Source organism: Dendrobates tinctorius, unplaced genomic scaffold, assembly GCF_039654945.1.
Source record: "Dendrobates tinctorius isolate UK_male_01 unplaced genomic scaffold, ASM3965494v1 ptg000103l, whole genome shotgun sequence".
NCBI lineage: Eukaryota > Metazoa > Chordata > Amphibia > Anura > Dendrobatidae > Dendrobates > Dendrobates tinctorius.
This window is the reverse complement of record NW_027361771.1, coordinates 5,278,960-5,292,179: the sequence shown is the minus strand read 5'-3', so window position 1 is coordinate 5,292,179 and position 13,220 is coordinate 5,278,960. Positions and strand designations below refer to the sequence as shown.

Sequence of the window (13,220 nt, the reverse complement as noted above, 5' to 3'; positions counted from 1 at the left end):
CAGATAAGGCATATATACACCGCCATTCACAGAGATACTGGTAGGTGTGTGAGTGCATATTTCATCAGTATTTTGCCTCATGGCGCTGCTGAACCCTGTCGTGCATTAGTTTTGCATTTTTGTTGCTAAATACGATGCAAATTTTGTGGAATTTTTTTCGTTATCATCACCGCTAGGAATACAATGACACGTGACACCTCAAATAGATAATAACATTTTTAGTTTTATTCATATGACGCCAATATATTCCGCAGCACCGTGTATAATCAGAGGGTACGTATACAAACAATATCAGACATTACAGAGTAACACATAATTTAATAATTTAATCTGGAGGAATTAGGACCCTGCTCACAAGAGTTTACAATCTATGAGGGACTAGAGGTGACACAAGAGGTAAAAAGTGCTTGTATTGTACAGTCAAGCCATATTTATAGTACATAAAAGTATTCATAAAAGTTGCATAAATCAGTCACCAGCCAGTATCTGTACAGTATATGTTCAGATATGAAGTGCTGCTGAGTACATGGAATCTATGGGAATAGATGATAGGACGTGATTCTTGGAAAAAGGTAGTAAGGGATAAATGAGATGTTGGGCACCACAGTGGCTCAGTGGTTAACACTGTTGCTTTGCAGTGCTGGGGTCCTGGGTTCAAATCCCACCAATGACATCTACAAACTATTTGTATGTCTTCCCATGTTTGTGTGGTTTTGTGACGTAACTAGATTTCAGTGTGCCTGGTGCAAAATTTTGACCTAGGCCCAGATGTATGGGCTCTTGTAGGTTTCTAAATTCTATAAGGACATATGTGTTTCCCCACTCCCCCATTATGTAGTAATGTCCCCCATCCTGGGTCCTTTCCAGGTATATACGTCCCCCATCCTGGTATATATGTCCTAAATCCTGGGCCCCTTCTTGATAGATATATATATATATATATGTCCCATCCTGGTATACTGTACATGCCTCTCCTTCCATGGTCCATCCTCGTATATATGTCTGCCGTTCTCCCCCAGTTCTTTAACACATAACAATAAACGGTTCCCTTCCACAACGTGCAGAAACCAGCTGCTAACTTCAGCGTGCAAGCAACAGGAAGGGCATGACGCCACTGCCATGCACAACCAGTGACTTGCATGCTGATGTCAGATGCCAGGCTCTGACTGGCCGGCAGCATGTATTGTGGTGCAGGGACCCAGCGGATCTCTTTGGAGCAATGCATTTCAGCTCGAATGTCAATCTCTCTGCGACCGCAATAGTTACGCCTCAGCCGATAGGGAATTCAGGTTGTGAGCCCCAATGGGAACAGCGATGACAATATCTGTAAAGCGCTGCGGAATATGACGGTGCTGTATACGTAAGCATCATAAATTAAGTTGAACTACAGGGTGGGCCATGTATATGGATACGCCTAAATAAAATGGGAATGGTTGGTGATATCAACTTCCTGTTTGTGACACATTAGTATATGGGAGGGGGGGGAATTTTCAAGATGGGTGGTGACCATGGCGGCCATTTTGAAGTTGGCCATTTTGGATCCAAATTTATTTTTTCCAATGGGAAGAGGGTCATGTGACACATCAAACTTATTGAGAATTTCACAAGAAAAACAATGGTGTGCTTGGTTTTAATGTAACTTTATTCTTTCATGGAGTTATTTACAAGTTTCTCTTTGTTTACAGCCATTGACATGTCACAGAGGTTAACACGTGAGGAGCGGATAGAAATTGTGTTGATGGTTGGTGAATGCAGTACCCGGGTCATTGCAGATTTCAATGCAAGACACCCTACGCAAGAAAACTGTCCCCATTCCCATTCTATTTAGATGTATCTATATAAATGGCCCACCCAAAAAAGTTTGCCTCATCACTGAACATAATGTTCTGTGTAAACTGAGGGTCCTGTTCAAATTTTTGTTTTGCCCATTTTGCAAATTCAGCGTGCCGATCTGGCATCAGTCGAACATCCCTTCGGCGGATATTAGCTACTCACAAATGGCACCCTTACAAAATACAGCTGCTGCAGCATTCTCAACGAGGATGACCCAGATCGGCGCGCTGAATTTAGAGACAGCGGATAATCATTGGTATTTTGCAGTTATGTGGAAGTAATGTCAGATGATATCTATAAATGGGTGTATTCAGCATAGAGATGGTACTAAAAACAAATCTGCTGATGGTTTATTCACTAGGGGCAGCGTATAGAGAAGAAAGGAGGGGTCCTATGATTAAACCCTGAGGAACGCCAACTCAAAGGTGATGAGAACAAGAAGATCCGGGAAATTATACACCGACAACAGTCACATAAGTAGGAGGAGAACCAAAAGAGAATGATATGTTTGAGACCGATAGAGCGGAGCATAGCGAGGAGGAGCTGGTGGTCCACAGTGTCAAATGCTGCAGAGAGATCTAGGAGAATCAGCAGAGAGTAGTGACCATTAGATTTAGTTGGTAGTAGGAACAGCTGGTGAGAAAGACTGAAGGAGGAGTAAGGGTCTCTGGTCCACGAAGCTGGGACAGAAGAAGTGAGGAGTCTGGTAACTTCTGTGACCAGTTTAAAGGCATAAAGTGAACTTGATGAGATGCAGATAGGAAGAGGATCCATGCTATTAGGATATGGGGAGAAAATTTTCTGTTGGACATGGTAAATGTATTCTTTTATATCAGTTGTCAGATTGTACTTTAGGACTAAGAAGGGAGTAAAATCTTTCAAATCAATGAGTTATTTTGATTATTGGATAAGGGTATTATAAGGGTGGAGAAGACCTTTTTTGGCAAAGCAAAGGATATAGTTATATATTTTAAGCATAAACTTATAATGGATGAAGTCTTCTGGCAAATGTGATTTTCTCCAGAGACGTTCGGCTCACCTAAATCCCTGCTTTAGAAAATGTGTTACCGTTGTGTTCTAGGGTTGCATCATTTGTGTCACTGAGTTCTGTGTGTAGCAATTGTGTGTAGGGATGTGCTACTTCATTGAGGGCTTTTTTGAGTGTCTTACATTTACTCTATACACAGATGATAAAACTGAATGACTCTTGTGAAAGATTCACTGTCACAGCTATCCGTGCTCCAGATCGCTTGACAATCACTTTTCCCCACACTCATTAGATGCTTCAATATAAAAGATATGGTCTTAGACTGTCTAATCCTTAGAATCTACATGGGGATTTTCTGAAAGAAAAGGAAACATAAGTCTAGAATAGTTGTAGTGGCTAGTTTGACAATATAAAATGTTTTCACTACAGATCATTTTATACAAAAAATAAAAAAAAATTACCAAAAAGTGTTAAAGTATACACATAACATAAAAGACTAATTGAAACATTGGGCTATTTTCTGATGACACATTCCCTTCAAATAATAACATTGCTATCCTTGGGTTCTACATTTAAAATACAGGACGCCAGGGAAGAATGTTGCTTTTTTCCCATGTATTTGTCACGACTTCCGGCTCTGCCTTCTCCCCTGCGCGCTCTGGCCGGCGCGCTCCTGCTTCCCGGCGCGCTCCCGCACCTGGTCTCCGGCTCCCTCAGCGTCTGGCACTCAGCGTGCAGCCTCCTGGGTAGTCTGACGCGCTTGTCCCGCCTCCACGATGGCGGCGCCCACCGCTATTTATGTTCAGCGTCTCCTCAGGTAAGACGCCTGGTTATTGCATGCGGTGACGCCTGTCTTGTTCGGCGTTCACTGTGTTCTCAGGCCCCTTCTCTTCACCTCTGTCTGCGCTGCACGTACTACCCTTGTGCTCTCCGTCCTGTCCTCTGTACTCCGCCGCTACACTTTGCTCCCCGTGCTTCCTGGGTCTTCCTGCCTCGCTACTCTATCTGTGCCGCCTGCTCACTCTCTCCTCACCCACCTGCCGTGTGTCTTCCCTCTAAATCTGTGTACTTCATTATACCTCTTTCATTTGCAGTTTCCAGTCCTGGTCTTCCCTCCTGGCTCTCCAGTCCTGTGTATCGTTAGGTCTCCGTGTGTCTCAGTGCTCTACCCATCCGGTACCCCTGTGCCACCTCTCCGGTATACTACCCCTGTCGCCCCTTTGGTTCCAGCTGTCGCGGTTCTATCTCCTGGGGGCTTGGCCCTAACGCTCCCTGTATAGGGGGTGGTCTTCATCTGGGCACTCGCCCTCGGGGGCTCTGGAGCCGTGACCCAGAGGGTCCACTCTCGGGTACGTCTGTCTTTCCCCTTTTGCGCTAGTAACATCGCAACAGAATAACCAGGCCGTGGACCCCGCTGGAGCCACGGCTGCTCAAAAAGAGTTAGTTTTTCTCCGGGAGAACCAGACGCGTATGATGTCCTTCATGAAAACTATGGACTCGCGTCTCTCAGCTCTCCAGTCTTCGGACCCTGGTAACGCCGCCCAGTTGGCTGGCTTACAACAGGAATTGGCTCAGCAGTGAGACACCCAGTCTCACATCCTCAGCTACATGGCTTCGGTGGATGGTCGGTTGCTCGCCCTGCATGCGGCCGCATCTGCGCCCTCCACCGCAGGTTCCCATCCCCCTCCACGGTTAGCCAAGCCACCCCGGTTTAGCGGTGACCCCAAATCATGTCGGGGTTTTATAAATCAGTGCCGTCTCCATTTTGAGCTGCTGCCCCAGCAATACCCTACAGACCGAGCCAAAGTGGCCTTCATCATTTCCCATCTAGAGGGGGATGCTTTGGCTTGGGTCAATCCCCTCTGGGAGCATGATGACCCGGTAGTCACCCAGCTTTCTGTTTTTCTTGAGACTTTTCGGCGGGTTTTTGATGAACCGGGCCGTTTAGCCTCCACCACTGAGGCTTTGTTTAATTTATGCCAAGGTTCCCTAACTGTAGGCCAGTACGCTATTCAGTTTAGGACCCTTTCCTCTGACTTAGGCTGGAATAACGAGGCCCTGGTGGGCGCTTTTTGGCGAGGTCTTTCGAGCCGTATAAAGGACGAGCTTGCAGGCCGCGACACCCCAACGATTTTGGAGGATTTGATCTCCTTAGCCATTCGAATTGCTCTCCGGTTTCAGGAGCGGGCCAGGGAGAGAAGGGTCTCTTGTCCATTCTCTTCTGTCCGCAGGCCACCCAGTCCTCGTCCCAGGAGCCTTCCTTCACCCCCGGCGCCCGAGCCTATGCAGGTGGACCGCATAAAGCTCTCTGACCAGCGTCGCAAGGAGAGGAGCCTCCATGGTCAATGTTTCTACTGCGGTAGTGGCTCCCATCTCATCCGAGCTTGTCCAGAGCGTCCGGAAAAGTTCTCCGCCTAGGCCAGGTAAGAGAGGCCTCCCTAGGTGTACGTGATACCTCTCTTCCCCTCACTTTGTCTGTCCTCTTGCATGTTTGTGGGAAGCGGGCATCCCTGGTGGCCTATGTGGACTCGGGTGCCGCCGGAAATTTTATAAGGCTAGAAGAGGTTAATAGACTTTCTGTTCCCGTAAGGGCCTTGCAAAACACACAAATTCTCACTTCCGTAGATGGTCGACCTCTGCTAGAGACCGTTACTCTAGTTACTCATGAAGTAGAGTTGCAGGTAGGGGCGCTGCACAAGGAAAAAATTACGTTTTACGTCTTGGCAGGAATTTCTCATCCTATCCTGCTAGGGCTTCCTTGGCTGCGGCTTCACGAGCCCACCTTAGATTGGCATAGTGGCAACGTCTTGCACTGGGGGGAGTCTTGTCAGACTCGGTGTCTGCTGTCGGTGCGTCCCGTAGGTGTCCCCAGTCCTTCCCTTGTTCCTCCTGGTTTGCCGTCGGTGTACCATGATTTTTTGGATGTTTTTGATAAGAAAGAAGCTGAGACTCTTCCTCCGCACCATTCCTATGACTGCCCTATTGAACTCGTTCCTGGTACCACCCCGCCTCGTGGAAGGATTTATCCTCTCTCCCCGGCAGAGACCGACGCCATGGCTGAATACATCCGAGACAACTTGGCTAGAGGCTTCATTCAGAAATCTTCGTCCCCTGCGGGAGCGGGCTTCTTTTTCGTAAAGAAGAAAGACGGATCCCTGCGCCCGTGCATCGATTATCGAGGCTTGAATCAAATTCCGGTGAAGAACAAATATCCTCTACCACTCATCTCTGAGCTTTTTGATCGCCTGAGGGGGGCACGGGTGTTTACCAAGCTGGATCTTCGAGGCGCCTATAATCTGGTTCGCATACGCTCCGGGGACGAGTGGAAGACGGCGTTTAACACGCGTGATGGACACTACGGGTATTTGGTTATGCCACGCACCTGCCGTATTCCAGGAACTTGTTAATTATGTATTTCGGGATCTCCTTTACTCCTGTGTCGTGGTCTACCTGGACGACATTTTAGTCTTCTCACCCGATCTGGCTACCCATCGGCGAGACGTTCGCCAAGTTCTTCTACGTCTCAGAGAAAACCACCTTTTCGCCAAATTAGAGAAGTGTCTCTTTGAGCAAACTTCGTTGCCGTTTCTTGGTTACATCGTCTCAAACTCAGGATTGGAGATGGATCCTGAGAAGGTCTCCGCAGTTCTTAAATGGCCACGTCCCTTCGGAGTGAAGGCAATTCAGAGGTTTTTGGGTTTTGCCAATTATTACAGGCAATTTATCCCGCATTTCTCCTCTTTGACAAAACCCATCTCAGCTCTTGTCCGCAAAGGAGCCGATCCCAGTCACTGGCCCTCTGATGCCGAGGCTGCCTTCAAAACCCTGAAGCAAGAATTCGCTAAGTCCCCAGTACTCCATTGCCCGGATGCCAGCAGGCCATTCATCCTTGAGGTTGACGCATCCTCAGTGGGAGCTGGAGCAGTTCTTCTGCAGAAATCATCTTCGGGTCGCACTCTCACCTGCGGATTCTTTTCCAAGGCTTTTTCCGCTCCCGAACGTAATTATGCTGTTGGAGATAGAGAACTCCTGGCCATAAAGATGGCTCTTGAAGAATGGCGCCATCTCCTCGAGGGTGCCCTCCATCCGTTCATCATTTTCACGGATCACAAGAGCTTAGTCTACCTCCAATCCGCCCAGAGGCTCAACCCTCATCAAGCCAGATGGTCACTGTTTTTCGAAAGATTTGACTTTGAACTCCACTTCCGACCTGGGGAGAAGAACATCAAGGCGGATGCTCTTTCACGGTCATTCCTGTCTGTCGACAAGGAGGAGGGTCCAATCCATCTTATCAATCCCACCAAGATCCTTTCCGTGGCTCCATTAAGCCTGGTCTCCCCACCATCTGGTAAGACCTTTGTTCGAAGTGGAGACAGAATAAAGGTTCTTCGCTGGAGTCATTCATCTAAATTCTCCGGACATGTCGGAGTAAAGAAGACTCTCTCATTTGTCTCCCGCCATTACTGGTGGCCTTCGCTTTGCAAGGATGTGCAAGATTTCGTCGCCTCCTGTCTGTCTTGTGCCCGGAACAAGGTTCCTCGACATTCTCCTGTAGGACTCCTGCATCCGTTACCAGTACCAACCAACCCGTGGACTCATATCTCCATGGATTTCATCACTGACTTGCCTCCCTCTTCTAGATGCACGGTGATATTGGTGGTCGTGGATCGGTTTTCCAAAATGGCTCATTTCGTCGCTCTGCCTGGTTTGCCTACCGCCTTGGAGTTAGCGAAGATCTTTCTGCTTCACATTTTTTGCCTCCATGGTTTTCCCCAGCATATTGTCTCGGATCGTGGAGTCCAGTTTACTTCCCGTTTTTGGCGAGCTCTCTGCGGATTACTTCAGATAACGTTGGATTTCTCCTCTGCCTATCACCCTTAGTCTAATGGACAAGTCGAGAGAGTCAACCAGGTGCTAACACCTTACCTTCGGCATTTTTCCAACGCTCATCAGGACGACTGGGCCTCCCTTCTTCCTTGGGAGGAGTTCGCCTACAACAATCACCCAAGTGAGGCTTCCTCCAAATCTCCCTTTTTTGTGGTTTTTGGTCAACACCCCGGCATTCCACTTCCCGTATCCCCCACCTCGGGTGTGCCGGCAGCGGATTCCTTGTCTGTGGACTTCTCTCAGATTTGGAGGGAGACCAAAGTGGCTCTTGAGTTTGCCAGTCTCAGAATGAAGCGGTATGCCGACAAGAGACGGCTAGATGCTCCCCCGTATCGTCCCGGGGATAAGGTTTGGTTAGCTTCTCGATATATTAGGTTAAAAATTCCCTCCTACAAGTTAGGTCCTCGTTACATTGGTCCCTTTGAGGTCTTGAGTCGCATCAACGACGTGGCCTACAAGTTGAGGCTACCCGCCTCTCTAAAGATTCCCAACATTTTCCATGTATCTCTTCTTAAACCAGCGGTGTTCAACCACTTCCATGCTGCTCCTTCCCTAGTCTCCCAGTCTTGTAGCTCAGAGAACACCTTTGAGGTACGGGATATTTTGGCTAGGAAGACTGTTAAAGGAAAGACTCTGTTTTTGATTGATTGGAAGGGTTTCAGCCCCGAGGAGAGATCTTGGGAACCTCAGGAGAATATTAATGCTCCCCGCATTATGAGACGGTTTCTCTCCAATATTAGGAGCAAGGGGCGTAAAGGAGGGGGTGCTGTCACGACTTCCGGCTCTGCCTTCTCCCCTGCGCGCTCTGGCCGGCGCGCTCCTGCTTCCCGGCGCGCTTCTGCGCCTGGTCTCCGGCTCCCTCGGCGTCTGGCACTCAGCGCGCAGCCTCCTAGGTAGTCTGACGCGCTGGTCCCGCCTCCAAGATGGCAGCGCCCACCGCTATTTATGTTCAGCGTCTCCTCAGGTAAGACGCCTGGTTATTGCATGCGGTGACGCCTGTCTTGTTCGGCGTTCACTGTGTTCTCAGGCCCCTTCTCTTCACCTCTGTCTGCGCTGCCCGTACTACCCTTGTGCTCTCCGTCCTGTCCTCTGTTCTCCGCCGCTACACTTTGCTCCCCGTGCTTCCTGGGTCTTCCTGCCTCGCTACTCTATCTGTGCCGCCTGCTCCCTTTCTCCTCACCCACCTGCCGTGTGTCTCCCCTCTAAATCTGTGTACTTCATTATACCTCTTTCATTTGCAGTTTCCAGTCCTGGTCTTCCCTCCTGGCTCTCCAGTCCTGTGTATCGTTAGGTCTCCGTGTGTCTCAGTGCTCTACCCATCCGGTACCCCTGTGCCGCCTCTCCGGTATACTACCCCTGTCGCCCCTTTGGTTCCGGCTGTCGCGGTTCTATCTCCTGGGGGCCTGGCCCTAACGCTCCCTGTATAGGGGGTGGTCTTCACCTGGGCACTCGCCCTCGGGGGCTCTGGAGCCGTGACCCAGAGGGTCCACTCTCGGGTACGTCTGTCTTTCCCCTTTTGCGCTAGTAACATCGCAACAGTATTGTATAAATGGTCCTCAAAAAATGATTGATTCTGCATGTAACTTTGAAATTGCACTCTCTAAAGTACATCCTTTTTTTAACTTTTGGTTACTTTTTTTTGTGAAAAAGGTAACAATTCTAGTGGGAGTAGTCAACAGAGTTTGCTACCTGACCCAATAGAGGGGGAGGTGCATTGGGGGCCCTGTTACCTTAGGGTCCCGTTACACTAAGCAACGCACCAGCGATCCTAACAATGTTATGACCTGGTCAGGATCGCTGGTGTGTTGCTACATGATCGCTGGTGAGCTGTCAAACAGGCAGACTCACCAGAGATCAGGACCAGCGAGGACGCGGGAGACTAAGCGCGAGCTTCATGTAAAGGACATGAAACTCTGTATCACAAAAACAAAGCTTCGGCCACTAGTCAGTTATATTAAAAAATGAATCTGCACAAATATATGTCCATAAAGGACGGCACGATGATAGAAAGAGTAAGAAAATTGTTATTCTCAGTTACTGTGGATACTAATAATATTATGAAGTTTGCACATTTTGTAGTATTATTATACAAAGATAATTTCCCAATAAAAGGCTTTTTATCCAGTCATACAGAAACAGAATGATAACAAGCAATGCTGTGCTAATGAAACGTTATGGCAGCTTATGCTTCGTAAGTAGTAAGGGTTTATCCAATTTCATTACCTCTTTGGACTCTGGTGTATGAGCCATGACCTAGATTAACCTCCGACATATGAAATTGCCAAGTTCATAGAAGGCACTCCTTTAATGACATGTCACGGTTGTCAAGGCCAATCCTTCTTCCCTCCGGCATACCAGGCACTCCTAGACTCAGTTTTGTGAAGTCCCTCAACCATAGAAGTTAGAGGCAAAGAGGAATACCTATGTATCTATAATAAGCTAATAATATTCCCAATTAGATGTTCTAACATAGGTTGTCTGTATCCTATAGACATATCGATGAATATAAATAGGATATGCCATGAATTTCTTATCAGTACCTAATTAAGTCATCCTTTCTTCTAATATGCCATTACTAACCAGACACGGTGTAGAACCAACAACAATGCTCCATTTACAATAGGACTGTGTTGCACTCGTAGACAATGCTCCTGGTCAGCTGAAGTGACACCGCTCTTGTTCTCAGGATCAGAAGCAACCCCACTGATAACATTCCAAAGGAATGTCATATTTATAGTCCGCTTCTTTGTATTCAGTATATATACTGTATAATTATATGCCACAATTGTCCATATGACTTATGGATAACTAAAATTACTAAGTTTTCACTTCCATGATGAAAGCTATATGGAAAGTTGAAAGCTTCGGAACAATGAAAGTTTACATAACCCCTCCACAAAGGTGTATGAACATGTAACAAGTGACCAACAATTAATAATATTACAATGCTAGTATAATATGTATAGATGTTGTAAATGTACCTTTTAACAAGGAGTATAATAGAGCAGAAAATATTTGCAATTATTGTTATCCCTTAATCTTATATTCTTCATTATCAAGCATGGCAATGGTCGAGACTACACAACCTAAAATATAGCACATAAGGATGCCTAAATCTACATGAAAATGCAAATGAGGAAACATTAAAAAGCCAAAATACAATGGCATCAGTACAAATATTTCCCATAGGAAAAATATAACATACAGAGCTTTCTGCATCTTTTAAAACACATCACACTGTGGATTCTGAAATTCCTTGGTACAGAGGACATTTTCTTGGCACTTGAATGAACCACGAGGTTCTAGAGGGTAACAAGTCTTGTGTGGCACATTTTTGGCGATGGGCAGTTTCTAGGCTTATGAATGATATATCTGGCACTGTAGTCGGGTCTCGCCGCTCAGATGATGCCACTATCTATAATAGAAGAAAAAAAACATAACATTTACTTATACTTTGTGCACAAAAGTTTATTTGTTTCATAAATATTCAATTAACTTTATTTTCAGATATCAAGAAAAAATATTGCTATAACGTTCAACAGATATCTGTGGATCTATTGACAGTTTTCAAAACTCTTTGTGTAATGCTACATTTCACCTGCGATGGTGCCGCAGGAAAACTGAACACTCGCTGCCATACAAATTACAGCTGATCATTGGGGATACCAGCACAGGGGCTTCTGTAATCAGCATTTATCTGGAAACAAAACCTAATAATGTGTCAGTATTGCATGCTTGTACTTTTTCATTTTATTGCTTTTAAAAGGGATAAAAAATTAGCATATAACCTGTAGTAAATAAATAAGTAAATAATAACAGTACCAGTAAATAACATAGGGTACTTAGTTATCATTATTTTGATAAAAAAAAGCATAAAACCCAACCCACCGCAACAAGGTGTACATGCTCCTACCCATTGCACGTATAGCAACTTAGCAACTTATGCTCCAGCTCACTTCTTTGGCTTTGTTGTAGTTTCTTGTACTCTATATAAAAAGTGGCGTGGCCCCCTTTTTTCTTGTACTCTATATAAAAAGTGGCATGGCCCCCTTATTTGAGCTAGGCATTTCATCTATATGGCTTTCCATGGGCAGGTGTCTGAACAGGTGTCTGAACAGTCAGACCTGTGTCCAGTACTGCTCTTATCTACAATGCAGTCGGCTGACACAAGGTAACGTTTTAATACTAGAATATACTGTAAGATTGTCTCAATTGGGTACACCTTGTCGTGGTGGAATTGCTTTTATGCTTTTTTGATCAAAATAGTATTAACTAAGTACCCCTTGTTATTTTAATTTACTATTTTAATTTTAATTTACTTACTACAGGGTGTCATGCCAGATGCTCCCCTCTGGCCCCCGCTCACCGCTCCACGAGCCATGCTGCTCTCCCAGCTGGTCGTCCTACCAGCCGGGGGATCCAACGTGGTGTCTCCTCTACCTCCTGCTTCCGTCCTGCTCCAGCCCCGGGCATGCGCCTTAGGACGCGGGCGCGCGCTCCTCTCTCCTCTTAACCCTCTCTGTCCCTTCCCAGAGCAGTGCGTGCTCCAATCAGGCACCAGCACAGGGTATATCAGGCGGCTCCGCCATCATGGAGGCGCCTGATTAACGTGTGCATATTGTACACTACTCTGGCCCGTCCTGACTACCTGTTCCTGACTACCTGCTCCGTGCTCCGTCCTGACTACCTGTTCCTGACCACCTGCTCCGTGCTCTGTCCTGACTACCTGTTCCTGACTACCTGCTTCGTGCTCTGTCCTGACTACCTGTTCCTGACTACCTGCTCCGTGCTCCGTCCTTACTACCTGTTCCTGACTCTGCTCCGTGCCTCCGTCCTGTTTACCTGTTCCTGACTAACCACTCCGTGCTCCGTCCTGACTACCGGTTCCTGACTATCTGTTCCTGACTACCTGTTCTGTGCTCGCTCCTGACTACCTGTTCTGTCCGGTCTACCCGCCCCGTCCTAATCTCAGTCCCATTCCGTTCCTGAATTCTTGTCTTTGCCCAGGTCTCCCGTCTTGGTGGCCTCGTCTCCCCAACCTTGGTCTGTCTCTCTCGTTTCCTCTTGAGCCGCCCTCTTGGTTCCAGCTGTTGCGGTGATTAACTCCTTCGGGTCTGCCCCTAACGATCCCTGTATAGGGGTCGGCACCACCTGGTCCGCTCGCTCCTGGGAGGAATTCTGTCACTGTGCATACAAAAGGGGACAGAGCTTTGGGAGGAGTACTGCAACTAAAAGCAATAAATAGAACTGAGCTGAAATACTGGGCACATCTGTGACTACATGTTATATAGTCGTGTTAATCACCTCTCACTTCTTGTAACCTTCAAGTGTACAAAGACATTATATAGTCACCATGTGACTAGTGGGCCTGTGTAACTTCAAATGCCAGGGCTGAATTTTAGTCCCAGTCCGGCCCTGCTCTTTATATATTGCAATCATCATATTATATTGCACTGTGCACTTACAATTGATCATTTTGCCCTTCTATACAGCTAATTCTATTCTTTCCCAT

At 46.9% G+C, this 13,220-nt stretch overlaps 1 protein-coding gene across 1 annotated transcript in view; it reads right to left on the bottom strand.

Moving 5' to 3' along the window:
* Nucleotides 1–203: 203 nt before the first annotated feature.
* Nucleotides 204–13,220, bottom strand: part of USH1G (USH1 protein network component sans) — a 115,272-nt gene continuing 102,255 nt past the window's right edge. The window contains exon 4 of the mRNA XM_073587983.1: nt 204–11,123. Coding sequence (XP_073444084.1) covers nt 11,120–11,123 — 4 coding nt within the window. The 3' untranslated portion in view covers nt 204–11,119. The remainder of the gene's footprint in view (nt 11,124–13,220) is intronic.